This window comes from Chrysemys picta, chromosome 1, assembly GCF_011386835.1.
Source record: "Chrysemys picta bellii isolate R12L10 chromosome 1, ASM1138683v2, whole genome shotgun sequence".
Lineage (NCBI taxonomy): Eukaryota > Metazoa > Chordata > Testudines > Emydidae > Chrysemys > Chrysemys picta.
Genome location: NC_088791.1, coordinates 189,132,938 through 189,159,697, shown reverse-complemented (window position 1 = coordinate 189,159,697; position 26,760 = coordinate 189,132,938). Strand labels below are relative to the sequence as shown.

At 41.1% G+C, this 26,760-nt stretch overlaps 2 protein-coding genes across 2 annotated transcripts; both read left to right on the top strand.

Moving 5' to 3' along the window:
* Positions 1-5,317: 5,317 nt before the first annotated feature.
* LOC101935970 (claudin-8) lies at positions 5,318-8,037 on the top strand. Its single transcript, XM_024102772.3, has one exon. It carries the CDS (start codon positions 5,367-5,369, stop codon positions 6,231-6,233), a length of 867 nt encoding a protein of 288 aa, XP_023958540.2. The 5' UTR covers positions 5,318-5,366; the 3' UTR covers positions 6,234-8,037.
* Positions 8,038-16,898: 8,861 nt separating this feature from the next.
* On the top strand, positions 16,899-17,652 carry LOC101945334 (claudin-8-like). The gene has a single exon (XM_005283940.3). The coding sequence runs from the start codon at positions 16,899-16,901 to the stop codon at positions 17,565-17,567; it is 669 nt and encodes a 222-aa protein (XP_005283997.1). The 3' UTR covers positions 17,568-17,652.
* The last annotated feature ends 9,108 nt before the right edge of the window (positions 17,653-26,760 follow it).

Below are 26,760 nucleotides of genomic sequence, written 5' to 3'. Positions count from 1 at the left end.
TGGAATTCTAGCATAATATCCAGGAACAAATCTGGATGATCACTGACTCTCTCTCTCTCTAATGTCTTTCTGCTCTGCACCTCTCCCCTCATAAGCCATTAAGGACATTTGATCCCTTTCTTATTACAGTGGCCAGACCAAGCTGGCTTAAAAGTGAGATCTCCCCATACACTCTGCTTTTTGGAGACAGCACATTTAGGAAAGCAATTCTGAAGACTGTATAGCAAAGGGGAACTCACTCCAGGGATAAGACTAGATGGCCAATAAGTGCCTCTCAAAGTTTGCACAACTTCCTCTTTGTGTTAAAGAGTTATGCCATCTAGGGTTGTATGAGCCCCATAGGAAATGTACAACTAATCTTAGTTATTTAATTATAGTTTAGTGTTGTTTTCAGGCTCAATGTTTTTTGATATTGCCCTAAGTTACCAAAAACTAAGTCCCTTCAGTGTTTAAACTAGGGGAAGTGGATAGTAAAGAGCTACGTGCCACCTTTTTCCTTGGTGTTTTTCCTGCCAGTAGTAGTGAGAAGTGGGGGTTTGCCTTACTATACTGTAAATCTGCGCCCTGTGTCTTTTCATACTGCTGGTCACAAAGGGGAATTTTCAGTATGAGCATGGGTACCATTGACTTCAAATCGGAGCAGCGTTAGGCAACGCTGAATACTTCTGAAAATTGCAGAGTACAAATCTAAATGATCTGTATGTAATGTTATACATATAACATTACACTTGTTATAATGAAAGGTATAAAGGTACTTAGGACAGTGGTGAGCTAGAAAGTCTGATTATATATTTACAAGTACTCCTGACATTTGAATTGGTACCTAAAATTATCCTTGATTTGTAATTGCATCTTTGACTATACCAATACAAGAATAAGCAACAAAAATAAGTACCAAGAATTATGTTTTGCATCCTTTCCCATGTTATGATTGTAAACAATCAGATGTACTCCAGAACTCCTCCAAATAAGATTGCTCAACTGTTTCTTCCAAACAAGTTTTAAATAAAATAAGGCAAAAAAATATAATGCTGATAAAATTGTGCAAATCCTGGTTCCCGGATGCAGACAGTTTTAACCTTGAATTTATCTGGAAAGCTTTAATGATTTTGTATGTTAATCAATAAGATGACTAAATTATATTTCATCCTTTTCTCATGTCCTATAAATTACAACTTCAGTAGTCTACAAGAAAATTCAGTCCTGTTGCTTGTATCATATTTGGTTTACTTACTCGTATGTTGGTTTTTTTACACAGAAATTAAAAATTTGAGCAAGAAAACTGAAGAAGATTACAAGCATCAACAGAACAAACTCTCATTGGTTGACTATCCCCTGAGGCAGGGGTGGATTAAGACTAATTGGGGCTTGGATCCACCATAATTTCAGATAACCCCACAAAAATTTCAACCCACACACTTTGCCACAGCTCTTTTCTGAAACACTCCTCACTTGTGGCATAATCATAGAACTGGAAGGGACCTCGAGAGGTCATCTAGTCCAGTGCCCTGCACTTGTGGCAGGACTAATTATCTAGACCATTCCTGATGGGTGTTTGTCTAACCTGCTCTTAAAAGTCTCCAATGATGGAGATTCCACAACCTCCCTAGGCAATTTATTCCAGTGTTTAACCACTCTGACAGTTAGGAAGTTTTTCCTAATGTCCAACCTTGCTGCAATTTAAGCCCATTGCTTCTTGTCCTATCCTCAGAGGTTAAGAAAAACAATTTTTCTTCCTCCTCCTTATAACAACCTATTACATAACAGTTTTCAAGTATGTAAAATGTATGACAATATGACAGTCCTTGCTTGCCACCTGCTAAGCATGATCTCAGTTATAGATGTCTAAAATTAAAGTAATTAATTTGGTTTCTACAGTAATAGTGTAGGGTTCAGTGGAGTTACTCTAGATCAGGGATCGACAACCTTTGGCACACGGCCCATCAGGGAAATCCGCTGGCAGGCCGGGACAGTTTGTTTACCTGCAGCGTCTGCAGGTTCAGCCGATCGCAGCTCCCACTGGCTGCGGTTCGCCATTCCAGGCCAATGCGGGAAGCAGTGTCCAACACATCCTTTGGCCCGCATGGCTTCCCACAGCCCCCACTGGCCTGCAATGGCAAACCGCAGCCAGTGGGAGCTGCGATCGGCCGAACCTGCGGATGCTGCAGCTAAACAAACCGGCCTGGCATGCCAGCGGATTTCCCTGATGGGCTGCGTGCCAAAGGTTGCCCATCCCTGATCTAGATTAATACCATTGTAAATGGGACTAGCATCTGGCCCAGTGAGAGTCACTGGCTTGGCAGCTCCTTGGAAATGATACTTCCCATACGCCTCGGAGTTGTACATGGCTATAGTTTACCATCATAAATCTCAGTTCATATCTGCAGCGTCACTACTCACGCTAAGGTTACATACAGACGTCAGGCCAAATTCTTCTCTAGATTTATACCAATGTAAACGAATGAAATCCCTCTGGCTTCACTGGATTCTCTGAATTACTCCTGGTGTTTTCTGTTGCTTCTGGCTCCCCTCCCCCATGCTCCCGCCCCCTCCCAAATTTCTTAGTGCTGTCATTTTCCAGGATTGCTGTCAGCCCAAAGGTGAATTCTGGGGGCGGGGAGGGGTTACTGGGATACTAACTCCCTGCTAGGAACAGGAATACCCCACTTCTGACAGGAGGGCACTATCCTGTCTCCTGCACTCATGGTACTGTACCGCAGAATCAAAGACCCTGAGAGAGAGAGAGAGAGGTGCCTGACCAAAGTGAAAAGGACTGAGGTAGTCAAAGACGACCTTAACTAATGAAGAATGCTAGATTATGCCTAAGTTTTGCTATCAGATATAGCAGAAATGGGTTCAACTAGCAGTGGTGGCTATTTAAAAACAGAGGTTAAAATTGTAAACACATCTCTGGCAGAGAAAAAGCAGGGCAAGCGGAGTATTGTGGGTACAGCATAACCTTGCTGTGAAGCAGATGTCTGCAAAGTACTGCAGCAAGTTTCATTGAGTAGGCTTGATTGTAAAGCACTTGGACTCCAAAAGAGGCATTGGGAATAGCAGGCAAAAAAGGACACCACCAGGATAACTGGACTTTTCAGAGAAAGGTACCCAATGCCATTGGGTTAGGTAAGAGCAGAGGTAACAGCTGTGATTTCAGAACATACGGGAAAGGGAACAGCTAAATATAAAACTTAGAAACAAATCAGCACTCAAGAAACTAGTAGTTGGATCAGGGTGAGATGCAGTAGGCCTTTCAGCAGATAAAAAAAGATCAACTCTATTTGGTGTATGCATTTTGCTGTGACACTGGAAGTATCTTTCCCAGACCTGACGAAGAGCTCTGTGTGGCTCCAAAGCTCGTCTCTCTCACTCACAGAAGTTGGTCCAATAAAAGATATTACCTCACTCACCTTCTCTCTGACATCATTTGGGGGCAGGTAGTCTTGGCAGCACAGAACACTGGTGGTGGTGAGCCATAAGCCCCTTAAGAATATAGGTGGATATGAAAACCACACTGAACAAAAACGAGGGAAAGATTTGTACAGCAGCAAGGAATTCTCTCTCTCTCTCTCTCACACACACACACACACACACACACACACACACACACACACACACACACACAGGAATATAAAATACTATCTGTATGCAATATTGTCAAGTTAACGTTCCTGTAGGATCCTTGACTTTTGAATGTCTTGGGTTTTTGCATAATTAGTTTCTCAGACTTAGTATTGCATTATTGTAATTTTTTCCATTTAATTTCTATAGTATGTTTTAAAGAAGAAAAAAAGGAAGCAAAGATGAAAAAAAATAAGAGGGGAATAAGAGACTAGTGGCTTGTCTATACTTACGCGCTGGTTCGGCGGCAGGCAATTGAACTTCTGGGTTCGATTTATCGCGTCTTGTCTGGACGCGATAAATCGAACTCAGAAGTGCTCCCTGTCGACTCCGGTAATCCTGCTCGCCGCGAGGAGTACGCGGAGTCAACGGGGGAGCCTGCCTGCCGGGTCTGGACCGCGGTAAGTTCGAACTAAGGTATGTCGACTTCAGCTACATTATTCACGTAGCTGAAGTTGCGTACCTTAGTTCGATTTGGGGGTTTAGTGTAGACCAAGCCTTTAATACTAATCTCCAGTGAGCAATATCATTAACCCGTCTTTGGAGATATTATATGGCAATCACTTCCTCAACATATGGGGCAGTGGTTTATAATCATATATCTCAGTTCATATGTACAGTTTCACTGCCCGTGTTAAAGGTAGACAGACAGATATTAAGCCAAATTCTTCTGGCTTACAAATTACACTGGTATAAATCAAGAGAAACCCCATTGTATTCATGGGAGTTTCCTCTGGATTTCTACGGATGCTTTCTGTTGCTTCTGACTTCCCCCACAAAAAATTCCTTTGAGGTTGAGATTTTCTAGGATTGCTTTCAGCCCAAAAGGTAATTGGGGATGCGGGGGGAATCTGACCAAGATCTACTTAGAAGATCTTTTTTAATTATGAACTTCAAATTATATTTCTTTCCAGTTATTGTAAATTTTTCTTTTGTATATGAATAACTCAGAAATGGCTTTAACTTTCAATGCTGGAATTCTCCATGGAGCTAGATTAGGGATAGTCTCTTAGTTCAGATTCAGGTGGGGAACTATTTTTCTGCATTAACTAAAAACTCCATTCTATACCTCTCATCCTGTAACCATTTAAGTACATGCTTGAGTACACCTGTTCAACTCAATGGGACTATCCACATGGGTAAAACTATGCAAGTATTCCTAGGAGTGGGGCCTATTATTGTTCTATTACACACTTTAAATGGTATTTTACAGTTTTGGTTATCCTCTGCTAAGACATCGGTTTTAGTTCATGGTGTCATGTTTTCTTTTTGATTTCGTTTATTCCTTAATCCCGTCATAGCAGTATTTTCCTCAGAGCTTCAGAAAAATTAATACAAAAAAGCATGGTTTCCCAAGTAAAGGCAGCAACCCTGTAGCAGTCAGTGTATCTCAGCTTTCCTTCGGGCACTTTGGCTAAGCAGATTTCTGAGGCAGAAAGCATATTCTCTACTCATATAACCTGCAGCACCAGTAGCTGCAGCCATGCATATAAAAGTATTGCGTGTCCTCTCATTACAAAGACCGGCTTATTTCCTTGGCACACGTAAAATGTTTATACAATAAGTGAGGGTTAAACCTGAGATTTTGGGGTTTTCTAGAAAGAAAGTAGAGCATATTTATCCTCAGTGTCTTTTGCCGGTTTAGACAAACCCAGCCCTGTCTAGCCTTTTATTGGCTTTGAAAGCTGTTACACTTGATTGGTCAGTTTATCTGTTTGAGTCAGTGGAATTTTAAAGACAATGAAATGCAGCTACGTACTAGCCAGCATACACCAGATTTAAGCTGGTTTGAAGTCGCAGAGACTGCCTATTTAAAAGGTTCTTGGCAGAAACAAGATCTATTTCGGAGGAGCATCTCTTCAGCTGCTTATTTTTTCGGCTTCAAACAAAACTGCATTAGGAACTTGTTGTCCTGCCTTGTCTCAGACGGAAATATGGCCAGTGGTGTACTGCAAATCGTTGGATTGGTAGTTGGAGGCATTGGCTTAGCTGGGACTTTTGCAGTCACTGGCATGCCTCAGTGGAGAGTAACTGCCTTCATTGAAAACAACATTATAGTATTTGAGACCATTTGGGAAGGACTATGGATGCACTGCATCAGACAAGCCAACATCAGGATGCAGTGCAAAGTCTACGACTCCCTCTTGGCACTCTCACCTGATCTACAGGCATCCAGAGGACTGATGTGCTCTGCTTCAGCACTCTCATTTCTTGCTTTTATGATAGCCATTATGGGCATGAAGTGCACTCAGTGCACTGGGAACAACGAGCGAATCAAGGGTCACATTCTGCTAGCAGCTGGAGTTCTCTTCATCCTATCTGGTATTGTTGTGTTCATCCCAGTGTGTTGGGTTGCCAATACCATCATCAGAGACTTCTATAATCCAGTTGTCAACGTAGCACAAAAACGAGAACTTGGGGAGGCCCTCTACATAGGCTGGGTATCCGCATTCTGTCTCATCGCCGGGGGAGCAATATTCTGTTGCTTCTGCCGTTGTAATGAGAAAACCAGAAACTACAGGTTCTCAGCGCCTTCACATCATACATCTTACAAAACTCATCATATGCAAAGGAAAACTGAAAGCTCATATTCCAAAAGTCAGTATGTCTAGTTGCTTCTTGGTCTTTTAGCTCAGCAAGTCAGTCTTTGTGAACGGACTTCAATGTTCACACTGAACTACAAGTAGGTCAGAGGAAGCTTTATTTGTATTTCATACCTTAACTACAGTAGCCATCCTTAAATTCATGGACTATAGTTAAATCTATGAACTCAATCATGGCTAATACTGCAACACGGAAAACGTATTATGAAGTTTTATCACAGGAGAAAAAAAATTACACCTTTATCTTTTTAGGTGTTTTAAAGTTTCAATTTGCTTTAAAAATATTTAGCATCCATATGAAAGCGAATGTTTAATTTCTTTTTAATAGTTTTTTGGAACAGGTTTTGGGTTTATTTGGGAGCTGTGTTTCATACGGCAAATATTACAAATGGGCTGAAAATGATTCTATTGTGATATAAAATACAGATTGATTGCTGGGAAGAAATGGAGCAAACCAATTTTTTCTGGGCATAGGGTGATAAGACTGAATAAGGATAATAAAGTACTTGTTTAAAAGAACAACAATAGCTAAGGGATCAATACATTGTAAATGAAGGGTACTGTGAAGGATTAGCTCGGCATTGAGAGGGAGGCCAAAATGTTTGAAAAATGTCCCTTATTTCAGAATGAAAGTTTCAGGGTAGACACACTGCTCTATATTTACCTAGAAATATTTTTACTGTAAATTGATATCTATTTTGAGATGGTGAAAGGTCTGACTGGTTTGTTTTTAAAAGCGACAGTATTCTACAATGATGCCTCTAAGCACTGCAATGTACAACATGGTTATAACAGTGTTCTGGATCTTTACTGTACAATACAGTCTTTTTTTTTTTTAAATATGGGTATTTAATACAGCCCTCATACTGCAGTGACTCCCGTGTGGGAAGACTCCTTCATCTGCACCAAGTCCCACTGATTTGCAGAGGTCTGCCCATGTGCAATTTAGTGCAGAACTAGGACCTGAAGGGGTAAAAAGCAGGATGTTTCAGTGTTTTAGTCACTGCTCATTTGCAAAATGCAAACAAGATTTCTAATAATGTAACTGTGTACCCCCCTTATGGAAAATAAGGGAATAGAAACTACATAGGGTCTACAGAAGTTACTCTAAAATGTAGATGTTTTTAACCAGCAGAGAAGGTGATCTCCTGGCCCCACTGAAATTAGTGGGATGTTTATCTTTGACTATAGTGGGACCAGAATTTTGCCTGTGGAATTTAACAGAGTGTGAGATCCCTGTTTTACAATTTGGATTGGTTTAAATAGTCTGTGGAAAGGTTATAATGCAATCCTGTTTGTATTATCGTGCTCTACCCTTAGGATATTTCTAGCTGAAAAATATCAGGCACCAAATTCTTCTTTAAGGTGCAACTTCCATTGAGCTAAAGAAATCAAAATCCTCATACTGGTTTAGAATTGTCTATTTACAGTTTTAGGTTATGTTTTTTAAGCTATGTCTAAATACACATATTTCTATTTTGCCTCATTATTTTTAAAGGTGATTCCCGGCTATGTACATACATAATGTGCGCAATACATATGTTATACTGCACAGCTTGCCTGTATTTCTATTACACAGTTTTGTTTATCTCTTATATTTGCAATCCTTCTATTATTTGTGGGAGAGGGCTGTTGTGCTGATTTATTGCACTAGGTGAATGTTGTTCCCTGCAGAATGTATAGCTTCAAACTTTCATTTATTTTGTCAAAAAGTATTATTATGTCTTTGTGTTTGCACCTTGTTCTTACACTTTCACTCATTCTGTTTCATGGGTTGTAACAATGAGCATAATAAAATCATTTGTTGAGTTCACCTTTTTTAACTAGGATGCAAGGTCCTACTCAAGAGGGTGTATAGATTCATGTACTATAATTATTTACACTATCATGTGACATAAGTGATGCATACAGTAATTATCTATGAATTTAAAGTAAGAATCTTAAATGCAACAAACAGATAAGTAACTTTTTGTTTGCAATCCAAAAATGTTTGTATACTTAGTATGCTCAATATATACAGTATTATAAATCATTATAACATTTATTTCTGGCAGCACAAAACATTCTAGGCACTGTACAAATACACATAAAAAGGCACCAAGATTTTCAAAAATGCTTAGAGGATTTGGGAGTGCAAGTCTCATCAATGGGACTATACTGCTTTTGAAATTCTCCCAGAGAATCCATACACCAAGCCAGATTACTATACAAGCATATCTACACTATTTGCCCCTCTCACCAAAGTACGATAATATTTATCATGTCTTCAGGACAACCAAAAGAAACCATTTCAGTTCTGAACAGAAAAAAGTCTGTTCATTTACAACAAATCTTTGGTAGTCTGGCCAGACGTCTTCACAGAAGGGAATATATTCAGACATACTTGTGAACCAACGGTATTAGGAAGGAAATTACTCCTATCTACAGCAGACTGCTTCCTTAGTCAGGAGAACCATACATTCCAAGAGGACAGCAACAGATTGCAAAACCTGACTGCACTGTTCATAATGCAACATTAAGTTTTATTTTATGTAAATGTATTTGAGTGCTAAAAAGCCTGAGCTTCATGTATGGAAATGCAAAAGAGTTGAAAATCAGAATAAAGTTGTGTGAGCTGAGCTCATAGTTATATAAACTTAAACCAAGATTTTCCAAAAGAGATGTCTAAATCCATGTTTAATCTCAGCTCTTTTGAAAAATCCAGGGACTTCTTTAGAAACCTAATTATGTATTTCAGGAACCAATTTTTTTTTAAAACCTTAGTCTTGATTAATAATTGTCTCAAAACTCGGGCTGGTCAAACATTTTCCATCAAAACTACAGTGGAAATTTTTGACGTTTTGTCAAAAAAAGAAAAACTAGAAAACAAACATTACAGTAAAAAAAGTGAAAAATTTTATTCTGAATTGCTGCCATAGTAACTCAGGGGAGTTGTAGTTTGGGTGCTTCTTGCCCCTCTACAGACCAGACTCTCAAGCTGGAAGATAGTTCCAATGATTCACCACCGCCATAGGACTTCTATGAGGCTCCGTAGTGGCTCAGGAAGTGGAGGGAACCATGCTGCATCAAGGGATTTGAAGTCTAAACTAAAAGACTGGGAGACACAAGGTCAGCAAATCTGAATCAAAATTTTTGGGTTTTAGCCAAAAGTTTTGGTTCCTGATTTTTTTTTTTTTTTTTTGGCAGAAAAGTCTAAATTTTATGTGGGAAAAAAACAAAACAAAAAAACAACAACCCATTTTTCAACCAGCTCTACTTGAAACACCAAAATATAAGGATTCTTTCCCCCTTTCCTCACTCACAACATTTGAATAAAGGTTATAACAAATAAAACTATTTTAAATGTACTTCATTTTTTTCAGATTTGAAATAGAAACTCCATACAGCGTTACTGGTAAACTTTCAGGTACTCTATCCTATAATAGCATATGCTTTATTGTTTATAGATTGAAGAGATTTAGGAAATAGGATGCTTGACACTTATGAATAAAATTCCTGGCTCATCTCTGCCCTGTACCTTGTACATTTATTAATGTCAGTGTAAAGTGGGAATAGAACATTATCAAATCGGTTGGCTAGCATTTTAGGCCTACTTTGCATTGGTATAAAGGACTACACAAAGTGCCAGGTGACAGAGAATAGGGCCTCTTTTGGCTCAGGTGAGTGAAGGTTTAAGATTTCATTCAATGATTTATGATTCAATAACTAAGTCCTTGTCTATATTTAGGATTTTCTGAAATTCTCTCACTGTTGCTCTAGTGGTGGAAAAGTCCCACTGGTGCACCCACTATCATACACTTCTTAGATTAGATTACACAATTTACAGCTAGATGACAAGTGGTAAAATAGCTGGTGACAGGTATGTACTAGTAACCCCAGCAGCAGAGCTGCAGTTTCAGAAAATCCTTTTTGTGGACATAGCCATGTTTGAAGCAGAACCATAATGGGTTACTAACAGCCAATTGAATAAGTTTAAAAAGATAAAAGTTATATAGATGCACAGGCACAACTGTACACCCAAGTCTCAATCATGTGGTACCTTGCAATTCTGTATATGAACAAATTATCCAACTTATACTGGGAAGTTATCAACTTTCTACAAACCTATTAAGATCACCTGCATATAAAGGGCTGAATCAGCTGTAAAAAACCATCTGGACTATGCTCAATACCTGCCAAAGCTTTTCAGTGCATGGAGGGGTGTGTGTGTGTGTGCGCACACACACACACACACACAGAGTGATGACAGATTTAGGTTACCCTTTCATTTTATAAACACAGACCACAGGCACAATTGTATATAACCCACCTAAAACAAACTAAAACAAGACATCTCTAAAATGCTCCTCCTACACCAGATGGACATATAGGAGAATATTTTCCTGCAATACCCTCAGAGCCGTAACCTCCGTTGTGGTTTCAGCATGCTTGTCATGCAACAATTGAACTAACCACAGAGGTTGCTTGTGCAAATAAACTGAATAAACAAGATTATCATCATTTAAATTAACATTGAAGAAGAGTTGACTAAATAATACCTTTAAGCTCTTTGAACTGCTGTACTGAGATGTATTTCAGTAAGTGCCTTGATTGGAAGACAGTACTTCTAGGGACAATTTCACTGCACCAGCCAATTTGTGTCTGTGATATAGAATCATTCCCAAATAAAGGTAATCTCTTGGAATTATGACGTTATACACAGCCGGTAAAAAGTAATGTGAGCAACAAAGTTCCCCTTAGAATGGCCCTGTCTCTTTCCCTTCCTAGATATTCCTAGAGAACAGGGTTGTTAGGACCAGAAGAGTTGTTCTCTTCACAACTTCAGACTCTGTATGCCTGCAAGCTTTCACACACTTTTGCTTATCTGACAATGGGCCATTTTCCATTCCATAATCTTTTCTACCTCTTCTCTCACTGTCTTAACGCTATACACAGGGCTGACGAGAGGGGGGAAACCGGTACAAATTACCAGGGCCCAGTGGTCCGGAAGGGGGCCCGGGGCCTGGCTTCCCTCCCCCCCCCGCATCAGCCCTGTTTAGCCGGTCCGCCCTTGCTGGGGGGCCCCCAAAATTTTTTTCACCAGGGCCTGAACCCGCTTTTGGCGGCCCTGGCTATACAATATACACAACACTAATAATTAGTTGTGACTCAGACACCATATCTTTCTTCTTCCCATAATAATATAATACTTAACATTTGAAATTATGTGCTATAGTCTGCAAAAATCAAGGCCATTTCAAAGTTCGTGTGACAGATACCATGGATGATAAAGTATCAGATTCAGATTTCAGCACAATACACTGGGTGCTACTATCTGGTACCACTAGCGGAGCAGGAATGTCATAGAAATGTTTCTTTGTTGAACTCCAGGGTACTCAATGCTGATTAATTCTTTTGTTCCCATTCACTGTACAGGGGTTTGCTACCAGCAGACTGGCATGCCAGTGTGAACCATCACATGCAATACAGGAAACCTGTGTAAGGTCATGGAAGAAGCCCATGTTTGCCACTTTGAGAAACCACAGATAATGCAGGACTCAACTAGGTGTCTCATTCTAGACAATAAATAGGGCCAAGCACCCAACAAATGTGGACACACTGGGCTCAGGATCAAACAGTAGCATACTTAGTCGCAAACAGTATGCCCATCCTTGGATCCAACAGATTCATACGGATTATGTAACAGATCCAGTGCCAAAGCAAAACTAGCTTGCCCTTCCTGTGAAATGCTGTTGCTTCAGGCTCCAACACCAGTACAAATTCCATAGTGTCTTGTGCCAGTTGTGTAGCCTGTGCCATCACGACATGACTGGCAAGCCAGTTCAATTATGTACTGAAACGGTTTGATCCATGAGTAAACACTTATTTTAATCACAGAAAATTTTTTCAGTTAATTAGTCTCACATCATTTCATCCAGTACTAATCTGACTGTATACATTGCTGCTAATTCTCATAAAAGCACTCAATGCTGCCGTGCAGGTTCTCCCTCATTTTATTTTCAACAGCAGAAGGTGAATTGTTCAATCAACATATTCTCAAAATGTATATTGTAGTTACTTTCCTACCTTTAAGTGTTATCTGTGCCGACCATCACCAGAATCCTTTGGTCTTCTGTTCTGAAGCAGTAAGATGGGATGTCTTCTAACATATCTACCTTTATGAGGACCGTTGCGCTCCACACTTAAATACCAAGGTGACAGGTGCCTCATAAAATGCCTGAAATAGATTAGATAGATTAGACCAGAAAGATCTCAAAAGGATATTGAATATTTTGTCCAGGGCACAAAGGGATCATCCCACAACTATCCAAATGGGTCAGGCTCTGGGAATTCTGAGAATCCCATTCCCATTGCCATTTTTTGGTAGTATTTTTGTTTTTAGGTGTGTTAGTGAGAGAAGAACTAAAAAAAAAAAAAAGGACATACACAGAGTTCATGTAGCAAATTATTACATCTCTTAGCATGCCATCTATGGTTCAGTTCCAGTTCAGCTACATCTCTATCCCGATATAACATGAATTCGGATACAACGCAGCAAAGCAGTGCTCCGGGGGGGGGGGGGGGCGGGGGGGGGAGAAGAGGTGGGGCTGCGCACTCCGGTGGATCAAAGCAAGTTCGATATAACGCGGTTTCACCTATAATGCAGTAAGATTTTTTGGCTCCCGAGGACAGCGTTATATCAGGGTAGAGGTGTATTTGTATACAAGCAATGAACAACACCTAGTCTCTCTCCTCCCACTTTTTGCTTTTCCTTTATTCCTTTCATTCCCACAGTGTTCAACTAACAATAATTATCCTATTATTGGACAGTATGTAAGTATAGTTGGTACGGTAACATTTGTTTTACACACATATGGTGTGATATCTTCTTTAGGAGGTAACAATCTAGAAAAAGCATTAAAATACGTAAGATGTTTTGGATGTAATGACACAAAATGGCATGTGATACATTTTTCTCAAGTTCTTCTGGGAGTAATTTATCTCCCACACAAGTCATATTCTGACCACCAGAGTGTAGTTTTATGCATGACCTCAACAGCTCACCCCCCCCCCCCAAAATCACAAGATTGTAACACTTAGCTTTCAGACAATTCCAGTAGACATTATAGATCAGGGCACTGGGCATGGTAAGTCAGAGTTTGGTATCTATTAAAGTTGGCTGAAAATTTTTGAACAACCATTCCCCCCCAGAATAGCCTTTCAATACCAGTGTTGATATTTTCAATAAAAATATTAATATTTTCAAAAAAAAGGGAAAAGATTGTTCTGTTTCAAAGTCTGTAAAATTTTGACTTTTTTGGTGATAAAATAAAACTCAGCAAGCTCTAAAGAGCTACTGTATAAGTGAGAAGCAGTAAAGAGATCAAGGTCCAAGCTTACTACTGCAGGCTCCATATCTAGGCCTCTATTCAAAAGTCCATCTCTGAGAAAGTAGTATCCTGTTTGAAATTAGAGCCGGTGTCGTTTAATGCTCGATGTACGAGACTGGGAAGCAGCAATCTGGCTCCTACGTCTGAGCTCTAGCCTTAGCTTTGACACTTCTCTCTGAGGCTTATTAATGTCCCTGCCTCACCTTCCACAGCTATAGAATAGGGACAGTAATTCACATCTACCTCATAGGCCTGTTGTGAGAATTAGAGAATGTTTAAAAAAATGCTTAGAACTTCAAGAGCACTATCCAGGTGTTAAATATTGTATCTCCATCAAGGAGGTTTTAGGTCACTCTGTGGTTCCTGCTGCTAGACTCAAAATTATTTGGCCAGTGCCCCCTACAGGACTTAACACACAGGTATGTAAAATCTGTTTCAATGCTCAGCTCACTTTGCAAAGCACTATTTCCAGACCATCCTTGATCTGCTAGAATCTGAATTAGTAGTGGTAGGCTGAGAGAGTTTTTTTCCCCCTTATAAGCCAGTGAAGGCAAAATCATTTTAATATGGATTTTATCCTTATTTTTAATAACTTAAAATACTTGTATAAGCACCTTTGGCTGTAACTAAATTTAAAAATAAATATAAAAATCAAGGAATGCATTTGACCTTTCACACATATGTAAGGAGAGTCAGGATGAGTTCTACCCTGACATCTGGTGGTGAATTATGGCGAGTGTGGAAAAGAACTCCAGGAGCTGATCTTGTTTGCATAGGCACACCCACCCATCTGGCATGAGACAACAGCAACTGAAAGTGGTTACTTTGGCTGGTGTGGGATCCCCAGTTTCTCCGTTATTGGGGCAGGAAGAATAAAGTTTTGTTACCCTGATTCTGTGAATCAAGGCCAGTGGAACTGGTGTATGACAGAAGGACTCATCATTAACTAAGTAGCACTTTCTTGACAAGGGGTATGAGTTACAAAACCTAGTGAATTGAGAGAGGTTAGGTATTTGTACCTGGTAGTGTAGGCCCCTTTTGTGAGCCTGAAACACCAATTGCACCTCCTCCTCTCTCCACTGTTGAATGTCAGAGCTAACTTTGATTCCATTAGGAGTCTAGTTGCAGGCTGCTGAGCTGAATTCACTTCGGGCCAATAGTGCACCAGCACCTGGGCTCCCCTACTACTAGCTGCAATCACAAAAGAAAGAGCTGAGATCACTGAGTGCTGTGTTAACTAATGGGGGAGCCTGAAGCTATATTGTTAAGCGGCTGGCAGAGCAGTTTGTGGGGATGGCTGGAGGAGCAGCTGGCAGAGCGGAGCCTTGCGGGGACGGCTGGAGCGGCCCAAGGAACGGCGAGCGGAGCTGTTTGTGGGGACAGCTGGAGCGGCTCACAGGTCGGTGAGCGGAGCAGCTGGTAGAGCAGAGCAGTTCATGGGATGGCAGGAGCGGCTCGTGGTGAAGGCTGCGGCGGAACCCCACGGTGAGGCAGCCACTCGGCCTCGGATCACGGAAGGTGCCCCTTAACACCCTGCACGCCGCCCCCCCTTTGAACTCTGGGGCTGAATTGACCAGGGACAGAGACTTTGGGGGTTGTTGGTTTCCAGAACCACTGGGAAAGGACACGGCCCAATTTGCTGGGGTGGGTCTTCGCTGATGGTTTGGTCTATGAACTCTAGTTGTGGTGTTTTCCCAATTTAATGCTATGTCATTTACCTCATGTTGTTAAACATTTTCTGCTACATTGAGACTCTGTGCTTGCAAGAGGGGAAGTATTGCCTCTTTGAGGCGCCCAGGGGTGTGTGTAAGATTTTCCCAGGTCACTGGGTGGGGGCTCGAGCTGGTTTTGTGTTACACTGTAGGGAGGGGACCCCTCTGTACTGAACCCGGCCCTTTCTGCTATCAACTCGGCCTGGCAGAAGGGTTACGCATATATAAAGCGGACAACTCAACAATTATTACAGATAACTCTTAGACAGCACTTTATGGGCCAGATCCTCAGTTGGTGTGCATTGGCATAGTTCCACTGCCTTCCGTGGATCTACACTAACCTAAAACCAGCTGAGGATCTGGCCATGTATATCAAAGAGCTGAACTAACAGAAACTAATTAATCTCCATAAGACTCAAGTGTAGCTATGTATTATCAACTCCAGTCAGGGATGGGAAAATGAAAGAGTGAGAGAAGTTAAACCCCAGGCCCAAGGCAAACCAGACCACTGGCAAGATTACAGCTCAGGAGACCTGGTTCATAGTCCTCTGAGCAGTCCATGTTATATATTGTAGGAGGTATCCATAGCCATTAATCCATCATGTAAGTGTTGTCCACTTAGAGAATAGGCAAACACTATAATATGAATGAATTAATTAATTAGTGCCTCGTTATTTTGTTGGAGAGCTTTTCTTCCCTGCTAGTGTCCACTAGAAGAAGTTATTGTAACAGAATACACTCACCTGCTAATAGGAAGTTACAGAGAGGTTATTTCCTGTCACTGGCCTTTCCTTCTAGACTCAAATGAAAAAGCTATGAAATGATGCCAGCTCCTTGTTTTGGTGTCCTTATAAATTATGCATCTGTTTAGGTAAAGCTTTGATGTTGACTACAGTACTTGAGCTTACTGTACATAATTCTATGCTAGTACTTTTACATTGATCAAAACCAGGAGTCACTGTTAAAGGACTACAGTAAGTGCCTGCTAGTTTTTTTTTTTTTTTTAATCAAATGTTTTTCATCTAGGGGAGAGCAAAAAGCATGTAAGCCCCACCTTAAATGCAATTTTAGCTTTCATCATAGAAATAATTGTACTGATCTAAGTTAGGCAATATTTTACATGACAGAAATTAAGTCCTGCGCTAACACCTCATGTTCTGCATTTCAACACAGATGCATTTTTGCTGTGGAATAATTAACCTTGTAATTAGTTTTCTATAATGGAGACCCTGACACACACTTAATTATAGCATCACTAAGGAGCAATGAAGTCAAGTATGATATTCCTAGATACACCCTATCTAGCCTCTCATTGGCTGGAAAGCTGTTGGACCTGATTGTGAAGTGCTCTAGTCAGAGGTCTTTCAAATATCAAAGCAGATAAATAGCAGGTCCTTCTACTCAGTCAGCAATGGACTGCTGCCTATTGAACTTCAGAAATACAAATTGAAACTGCTTCAAAGTCACTTTGGCACACAAGCAAACTATTACAGGAAAGATTCTTTCTTGCTCTCGATTTTATCTCCCAGAAACCCTGCTTTGGAAACACGTTCCTGTGGACTATTTTTTTGTGCACCTGTCTCAGAAGAAATATGGCTTGTTGGGCACTGCAAATCACAGGCCTAATACTTGGAGGCATCGGCATGATTGGGACTTTTGCAATCACTGCCATGCCTCAGTGGAGAGTGTCTGCTTTCATTGAAGGTAACATTGTGGTGTTTGAGAACATCTGGGAAGGACTATGGATGAATTGTGTCTACCAAGTCAACATCAAGATGCAGTGTAAATTCTATGACACCGTACTAGCACTCCCACCTATTTTAGAAGTATCCAGAGGACTGATGTGTTTTGCTGTGATGCTGTCCGTTATTGCCTTTCTGACAGCCATTACTGGCATGAAGTGCACTGTGTGTGTTGGGGATAACAAGCAAGTCAGGAGTAACATTTTTCTGGCAGCTGGGATCATTTTTATCCTAACTGGGATTCTAATTTTGATACCTGTGTCTTGGACTGCAAGCAACATCATTGGAGACTTTTATAATCCAGCAGTTCACGCAGGTTTGAAACGAGACCTGGGAGCTGCCCTCTACTTAGGCTGGGTGAGCTCAGCATTTCTCATGATTGGAGGAGCAATATTTTGTAGCTTTTATAGCTGTGCTGATAAACCCAGAACATGGAGATATTCATCACATTCCTGCCATAGACCACACAAATTTGAGCATGTGGAAATGAAATCCACAACCAAGCACGCTTATGTCTAGCTGTTTTGTGATCTTTCTGTTTAGCATTTTGATTTGTACTGATAAACATTAATACCCACTTTGAATTGTAAGTGGCTAAAGTAGGAACTGTTTGGTTCATTTGTAATTCACTATTATCTATCTATTGTGACAAAGTTCCTCCTCTATCTTGGTGGGTCGTGCACTTATTGGTGGATTTTCTTGCCTCAGAGATTTACCATGTGGGTTGGGGAACAGCCCAGAGACCTTCCCCTCTGGAAGAACCCACAGTCCAGGTCAATTGGGAGGTTTGGGGGGAACCCGGGCCCGCCCTCTACTCCGGGTTCCAGCCCAGGGCCCTGTGGACTGCAGCGGTCTATAGTGTCTCCTGTAACAGCTGCATGACAGCTACAACCCCCTGGGCTACTTCCCCCGGCCTCCTCCAAACACCTTCCTTATTCTCACCACAGGACCTTCCTCCTGGTGTCTGATAATGCTTGTGCTCCTTAGTCCTCCAGCAGCACACACCCTCTCAGCTCCTTGCACCTTTTGCTCCCAGCACCTCACACTTGCACCACAAACTGAAGTGAGCTCCTTTTAAAACCCAGGTGCCCTGATTAGTCTGCCTTAATTGATTCTAGCAGCTTCTTATTAATTGGCTCCAGGTGTCCTAATTAGCCTGCCTGCCTTAACTGGTTCTAGCAGGTTCCTAATTACTCTAGTGCAGCCCCTTCTCTGGTCACTCAGGGAACAGAAAACTACTCATCCAGTGACCAGTATATTTGCCCTCTACCAGACTCCTGGACCCCACTGGTCTCGGTCTGTCACACCATCTATTATTATTTATCATTCAGCTTGGAAGGACTAGTCTTTTGTCAGTAAATGTCCATTTCACCACACACGCAAACCGATGAAAAGAATATTTCCATCAGTAATAATCAAAATTTGCAGATAGGCAAAGAAAGAAAAATGCCACTTAAGAATATATTAGAGTTTAATTTGAAGAGATTTGCTTTGTATGTTTTGACATATGATATTGACAATTTGTGTTTTAATGGTTATAAAACTAACTTTTTGAACCCCCATGTCTACTGTCCTTAATTATTGTCTGACTCACTCTATTGTCCGACACCATCTTTGGTGCCTCCAAACATGGTTGTGGACAGTCTATGTTCTGAGCAGAGATGTCTTGAACAAGCAAATCTTACAAAAACAACAAGGAGTCTGGTGGCACCTTAAAGACTAACAGATTTATTTGGGCATAAGCTTTCGTGGGTAAAAACCTCACTTCTTCAGATGCATAGAGTGAAAGTTACAGATGCAGGCATTATATACTGACACATGGAGAGCAGGGAGTTACTTCGCAAGTGGAGAACCAGTGTTGACAGGGCCAATTCAATCAGGGTGGATGTAGTCCACTCTCAATAATAGATGAGGAGGTGTCAATTCCAGGAGAGGAAAAGCTGCTTCTGTAATGAGCCAGCCACTCCCAGTCCCTATTCAAGCCCAGATTAATGGTGTTAAATTTGCAAATGAATTTTAGTTCTGCTGTTTCTCTTTGAAGTCTGTTTCTGAAGTTTTTTTGTTCAATGATAGTGACTTTAAATCTGTAATAGAATGACCAGGGAGATTGAAGTGTTCACTTACTGGCTTATGTATGTTACCATTCCTGATGTCCGATTTGTGTCCATTTATTCTTTTGCGGAGGGACTGTCCGGTTTGGCCAATGTACCTGGCAGAGGGGCATTGCTGGCACATGATGGCATATATAACATTAGTGGACGTGCAGGTGAATGAGCCCTTGATGGTGTGGCTGATGTGGTTGGGTCCTCTGATGGTGTCGCCCTGAAAGCTTATGCCCAAATAAGTCTGTTAGTCTTTAAGGTGCCACCAGACTCCTTGTTGTTTTTGTAGATACAGACTAACACGACTACCCCCGATACTTAAGCAAATCTTAGTCCCTCAGAACATTCTAGCATTGTTTACCTGGTGGGAAACCAAAGAGACTCTGTGCGTAGGGGTCCCCTTTGATCCTTCATCTACCACAAAAGTCACTCATTATGGATGCCTCTCTACTGGGCTGTGGAGTGCACCTGGACAGCCATGTGGCTCAGGGCTCTTGGATTCTGCTGGAGTCCAAACTGTGCACCAGTCTCCTCAAACTTTATGCAGTGCCCAAAGCCCGCAAAAGATTTTTACCCTTCATCCATACCATGCATGTCAGAGTTATGACTATGGGGTTTACAACATAAACAGGGAAGAACAAGGTCCACCGCACTCTGCATGGAGGTGATCAAACTCTGGAATTGGTGCATCGGACATCAGATCACCCGGCTGGCTGTGCATCATCTGGGAGTAATGAACACATCTGCAGACTGCCTCAGCAGGAATTTCCACAAGAATAACGAATGGGATAAATGATATTTTGCCCTGTTCAAAGTTTTGCCTTGACTGGAAGGATAGTAACTGCAGCATAGGGCCTAGAGTGGGGGGGGAGGGGAAATGGATGATTCCTGGGGTTCTGGCATGAATTGTGGATGACCTTTCTAAAAGACTTGTCTTTAGCTGGTGTGTGAAAAGCAACTGCAAAAAATCAATCCAAATCACACAATAGACATATTTTTAGTTTAGTAAGAAAAGGCCTAACGTAAGGCAGCACTACAAGGGAATCACATTTTCAGGAACACATTTTGAGGAATTAAGAAATCTAGAGGCAAATGATACTCTTACTCCAGCTTTCAGACATGGAGACCCATGGTTATATGCTACAGGGAAAAGGACAGAACACCAGCAACACCTGAATAAAAGCACAAATGACAACTTTTCTGAAAATGAAGAACACAGAACAAACATCAAATATAGATGTGCAAGGTCTTAAAAATATAAGAAAGGACATACTGGGTCAGACCAATGGTCCATCTGGCTCATTATCCTGTCTTCCAACAGTGGCCAATGCCAGGTGCTTCAGAGGAAATGAACAGAACAGGCAATTATCAAGTAATCCAGGCTATGTTGTCCACTCCAAGCTTCTGGCAATCAGATACTAGGGACACTCATAGCATAGGGTTACATCCCTGACCATCTTGGCAAATAGCCATTGATGGACCTATCCTCCAAGAATTTATTTAATCCTTTTTTCAACCCCATTATAGTTTTGGTCTTCACATCCCCTGGCAATGAATTCTACAGGTTGACTGTACATGACTTAGTATGATTCCTAAAAAACAGGTATGGTCCTTCATGAACATTGAAGAGGAATTGTGCTTTGACTATGTCAGTGAATAAACAGAACCGACCACATGGATGTATTTACTTTTAAGATACTACATTCACAATCCTCTTCTCCCTCCCACCCTGCAACTGTTGTGACCTTATGACCAACTGTATGTGTTATTACTAGGTTTTTAAACCTCAGTATTTAATACTTAGTTTAATAACTTGATGTGACCATCCATTTAAATATTTTTGAGATTACAGGAAGAAAGAGCTTTGGAAATGACAGTTAACAGCTAAGAAATTTAAAATAAAAATATGCATATTTTGCTCTTTCCTTTACTCTTGCTTTTTTTTTAAAAAAAATTAAAGTGAATGAATATATTTTTCTTTATAGCCAGTGCAAGGGTGCTTTAATCTCCTTATCGCCAGTGCTTTCCTACTTCAGTCTTGTTTTATGCATTAGGTCTCAGGATTTGCTATATAATAAACACAGGTGCTCTGATTCCTTGGGAAATAAAACACTCAAAACTGATTTACTGACATCTTCCAAGACTTGTTTGTAAGAAGCTGCCTGGAACATGACTAAATTTCAAAAGCGGATTCTGAAATATATATTTATCTCAAGGATGGGGAAAAAAAAAGTCTGGAGAAAATAAGGCAGTTATTAAGATATAACCAAGATAGCCAATGTATGGAAAAATGTATGACTTAGCAAAATATTTGCTCATCAAATAGAGGGATCAGTCAGGATTTAAGTCAAATGAATGCATACTTCCTTTGATATTCTAATGTTATGCATAAACAAAGAATTGTTTTGGAAGGCAACAATAAAGTGTGTAACAACTCCCATTAAAGTCAATGGAAAGATTCTCAAAGACTTCAATGGTTGGTTTAAATTTAATCAATAACAATGCAGTCCAAGAGCAGAGGGGTCATTTCTTTTATCCCCCTCCATTTTTCCTGACACACAGAAACACCCCAGTTTATACACACACATTGGAGTTTGTTTACTGACTTGGGCCGGATAGTCTCAGTACAAGTTCTAGAATATGTTGATATTATACGACTATTTTAATAAATGCTTGTAGAGTAAAAGCAAATAAACACCCTTTTAGGAAGAACATGCTTAGATAAAAAGTCAGGAGAGGTCAGCACATGAGCTTTCAAGGAGCTGAGTTTTTACTGCATTCAGCACACTAAATCATGTAAAATACGTTTCCCCCCCCAGCCACACTTTCCCTTCCCCCATCTCTGCCTCCTCTCAATTCAAAGAAATCTAAATTCTTTACCAATATTAATTCTTCCCTTCCTCCATAAATCCTGCTGATTTTCCCTTCCTTCAACAGATCATCTTGCTCATGGTGCAGACTCAATGATTCATGTAGTTCTCCATTCCCTTACCTTAACCTGCATTTTCCCCTCCCTCACTCTCAGTCTCTCCCTGATCCACAAGCCCATGCTCTTGCTTGCAGTCCCTTCTTGATGGATCAGTTCCCTCTTGTTTCTCCAGGCAAGACATTCTTGCAGGGGCATCCCTCGTTCAGAGATCCCTTTGAATTCACAGCATACCTCTGACCTAAAGGAGCCTGATGGTGCAAAAGGTCTGAATTTCGCAGCTGGCCAGGATCCAGCAGGCACCTCCAGACTGCTGAGAGAATGATATCTTGCAACTGGAACATCAGTAAAGAATGTTGAAAGAAACTACTGGGCTTCAGAGGAGAAATTAAAACAAAGGGGAAACAGATTTCTTTTTTGTATATGCATCCAACTCATTGTGAGGGACTCAGCTGATTGTACTGATGGGCTAATTGAAATATTTCCCCCCAACATTTACAATAGTGGGTTTAGTTCAAAGAAAAGGCTGAGATTTTTCCAGGTTCTTATTTTACTACATTTGCCCATCACCTAGAACAGGCTTCTTGCTCTCTTTTGTTCGGTCATATGAATAATGAAAAATATGAAGGTATTGTTCAGGGTGCACGAGTGCTGGAAAAGTAAACTTCCACCTATGTTTATTGTTCTTGCTTCTTAATGGGTTCAGATAATAAGACCTGCAAACCAAACAAGTCCTGCTAATTAATAAGACAAGTTTTAAGGAGAAGTGCCCTTTTGATCAAGGATATTTTACTCACATGAATACTGGAGGGCTCAATTCTCACATTATAATGATTGCTGCTGTGATGGGGTAGCAAAATTACAAAAACTAGATTCAGTTGATGTGCTTTGATAAGGTAACTGACAAAATAATCCCAAAACATTTGAACTTGAAGTAATTAATCATAAAATATACACGCTATGACTATTTGGACAGTATCTGAATAAGCAATATCTATGTGAAAGCCACCATTGAATGATTTTATCAAACTGGTTCCTCACGCATTCTCTTTTTAAACATCTAATTTCATCTAAAAAAGTCTATTCCAATTTTACTGACAAATCTGACATTATCCCTTGGTGCCAAAAAAAGGGGGGGGGGGGAGGGAGGAAGACATGCAGCATTTTAAAAATAGAAACTGCAAAAACGTCAGGTGGGTATTACTCCCTGTGTTAGTCTAATTGAAAGATACATTAAGCTTTCTAAATCTGTGTTGCCCGTTTTTGACATGTGTCCTTAATTTGTAGTCTTTGTCTTGGAGTTTTGTGAAGTTGTCCCTGATTACCATATGACAAAGATGATGGGTAAATTAGCATTTCAGTTTCTATCGAATGGATGAGTGACTGACAGACTGATAAGCAATGTTTATTCATTAAAAGATTCACACTGTAGTGCCAGATGGTGCTGGGAGACCAAAAATACTCTAGACCCCAAACAAACATTTGCTTGCATACTGTCACATATATCCTGAAATTAACATAAACTGGCAGCAAAAGCTTCAACTGTGAAGGAAAAATTCTATTATTAACTAAAATATATATTTTTAATAGTCCCAGACTTTGTTGGCTAAATTGGTTTCTGGTCTCTAAAGGCCCAGTCTGCCACCCTTACTCACATTACACAGTGCTAGACTTACAAGGCTGTAAATGCACACAGCTCAGAGGAACTCTGCAGGGAGCAGTTCTGTAAGTTACTGGCTCCTGAAAGGAAATAGGGGGAGCTGCAAGAAAGACAGATGCTGGTGCTAAAGCCCTCCCTGAAGCCATCAGGATAAAGGAAACATTATGATGGCTGCCTGTGCAAGGGCACAGTTAGATTTTCTTTTCCTTCCCTTGCCTGAATTAGCTTGCAAGCTTTGTGACAAGATGCAGGTTCTGGGGTGTGCACAGACTGCCAGTATTGGCTCCAAAACTGCTTTGCTGCTGACCCCAAGGGAATCCCAAACTTAAAGCCAGGAAAGTGGAGGCTAGCTCATGCTGGAGGCACAACAGTGATTCTGGAAGGGAGGTGGGTGTTAAAGCCATCTTGAACTCTTTTAGTGCATTTCCAGTCTATTATGCAGGATGGGTCTGATCAAACAGCCTTTCGCCAAAATTGAAAATGGCCGACAGTTACCTCCCCACTTCTGGCTCTCCACAGTGTGGAGGTAGACAGAATCACAGGAGACATTCCCCTGCACAGTTCCACATTTGTACATAACACACACAGAGTTCTATTTGTATTTGCAAACAGCTACCCACTGTGCGGGCACATACACACACATGCTTTTGTATGACTATCTCTGGGCCTATTTTGGGACATGGCATCCTTTCACGTACACTTATTCTCATGTCCCCATTCTTATCCCGATACTATGTCCCCTTACACAAAATGATGCAGTGGCACTTCACCATGTGACATCAACACTTATGACAAACATACAGCTTCTAGAATGAGTGAGCTCCCATTGCTGCTTTGATCTATTTTAACAAGCATAGGACCCACCAAAAAACAGGCAAAGATGAGAGTGAGAGGAGGAACATTAGAACAGCCTACCCAAGAGAAGTAGTGAAGGCATTGTCAGTGGAGGTATTTAAGAGTTGATCAGCTAAAACACTAGTATGAGTAAATATTATACCTCACTCTTAGGCTATCGCAATCCAATGAAGAATTTTGCCAAAGCTAATCTGCTATTACAGTGAACTTCCTCCAATCACAGAAGTGCTTGTGTCATTTCCCCATTCTTTCCCAGTGCCAACATCAGCTCTCCCCCGTATGTGTTGCATATCATCAGAAAAATCCAGTTGATGTCTTAGTGTTGGAAAAAACACACAACACAGAGTAATTATATGTTAAGCTTTTCCTGAGTATGCTGTGCCTATGGCAAGTTATCAGAGGAAGGCCAAACATTTCTGTGCAATGCACTGTGCATAATACTATGAATCAGACAGTCCTGTAACACTGGGATGGTGTTCCTAAAAGGTACATTTCACAATACATTCCATGGAATGAAAAACCTCCCTATGAATTTGATACTGAATGAAAGGGTATTAAATATAGTGTAAAAGACATAAAGATTTGAAGGCAATAGTTACAGATGGTATACTCCTCTTGTGTTGGGTCAGATGAGGGTCAGATCTAGAGCTCACTGAAGTCAGTGGAAAGACTCCCAAAGCCTGTTGAAGTCAATGGATCAGGCCCTAATACCAGTTACAATTGTTTGCGTTCAGCTCTAACTGACATCACAAATGTTTGGTCAATAGCTTAGTATTTAATAAGAGGAGAACAGATTGAAATTGCTTTTTGAACTCTGCTTTTTGCACACTTTTTCTCCTTCCTCATCACCTTTCTGGGATACGGACTCCCCGCAGCCTGTGGTAAAGTTACTGATGTGCACATTACATCATGATTTTACATCATTTCCAAAAAATGGTCTTTAAATTAGGTTTGTAACAGGTCTAGCTGAGCTCCCCAGTTTGATGCCCACCAGAGTGCATGTGCCCACTGGGTCTGATATGCTTTAAGCCTCCAGAGTCTGTACAGAGTCCAGGCACTGCCCCTTGTTTGTACCCCAAGAATATGCCTAAAACCCCCAGATTCTCTCTGTAGCACCCATCTTGAGTGCTAAGAGCCTGTGGTGCCAACTGTGCAGCCCCTGGAATCAATGCTAATTGTGCCTCATCCCCCCAGCCCGGACTCTCCTACAGTTTAAACAGTTCCAGAACTTCAGCCATGTGGGTGAATTGGACATTTAGCTTACCATTTCAACTGCATGCAACAGTGAAAGCCAACAGGCACAGAGAGAGACTTTGCACAGGATTCTGATCACCACTGCTCTCTACTTAGTAAACATCTATAAATATTTTCCCACCTCAGTTTCCTCACCACTCTGGCGAGTTCTCTGGGTTTAGGCAGAGTCCTCTACCCAGGATCATAGAAGCTTAGGGTTGGAAGAGAACTCAGGAGGTCATCTAGTCCAACCCCCTGCTCAAAGCAGGACCAACTAAATCATCCCAGCCAGGGATTTGTCAAGCTGGGCCTTAAAATCCTGTAAGGAGGGAAGATTCCACCACCTCCCTAGGTAACGCATTCCAGTGCTTCACCACCCTCCTAGTGAAATTTTTTCCTAATATCCAACCTAGACCTCCCCCACTGCAACTTGAGACCATTGCTCCTTGTTCTGTTGTCTGCCACCACTGAGAACAGCTGAGCTCCATCCTCTTTGGAACCCCCCTTCCGGTAGTTGAAGGCTGCTATCAAATCCCCCTTCACTCTTTTCTTTTGCAGACTAAACAAGCCCAGTTTCCTCAGCCTTTCCTCATAAGTCACATGCCCCAGCCCCCTAATCATTTTAGTTGCCCCCCGCTGGACTCTCTCCAATTTGTCCACATCCTTTCTGCAGTGGGGGGCCCAAAACTGGACGCAATACTCCAGATGTGGCCTCACCAGTGCCAAATAGAGGGGAATAATCACTTCCCTTGATCTGCTGGCAGTGCTCCTACTAATGCAGCCCAATATGCCATTAGCCTTCTTGGCAACAAGGGCACACTGCTGACTCACATCCAGCTTCTCATCCACTGTAATCCCCAGGTCCTTTTCTGCAGAACTGCTGCTTAACCAGTCAGTCCCCAGCCTGTAGCGGTGCATGGGATTCTTCCATCCTAA

What these genes read in the sequence shown, in the direction of transcription:
- LOC101935970 (XM_024102772.3), top strand. Translation starts at nt 5,367, where the DNA reads ATGCAGCTACGTACTAGCCAGCATACACCAGATTTAAGCTGGTTTGAA.
- LOC101945334 (XM_005283940.3), top strand. Translation starts at nt 16,899, where the DNA reads ATGGCTTGTTGGGCACTGCAAATCACAGGCCTAATACTTGGAGGCATC.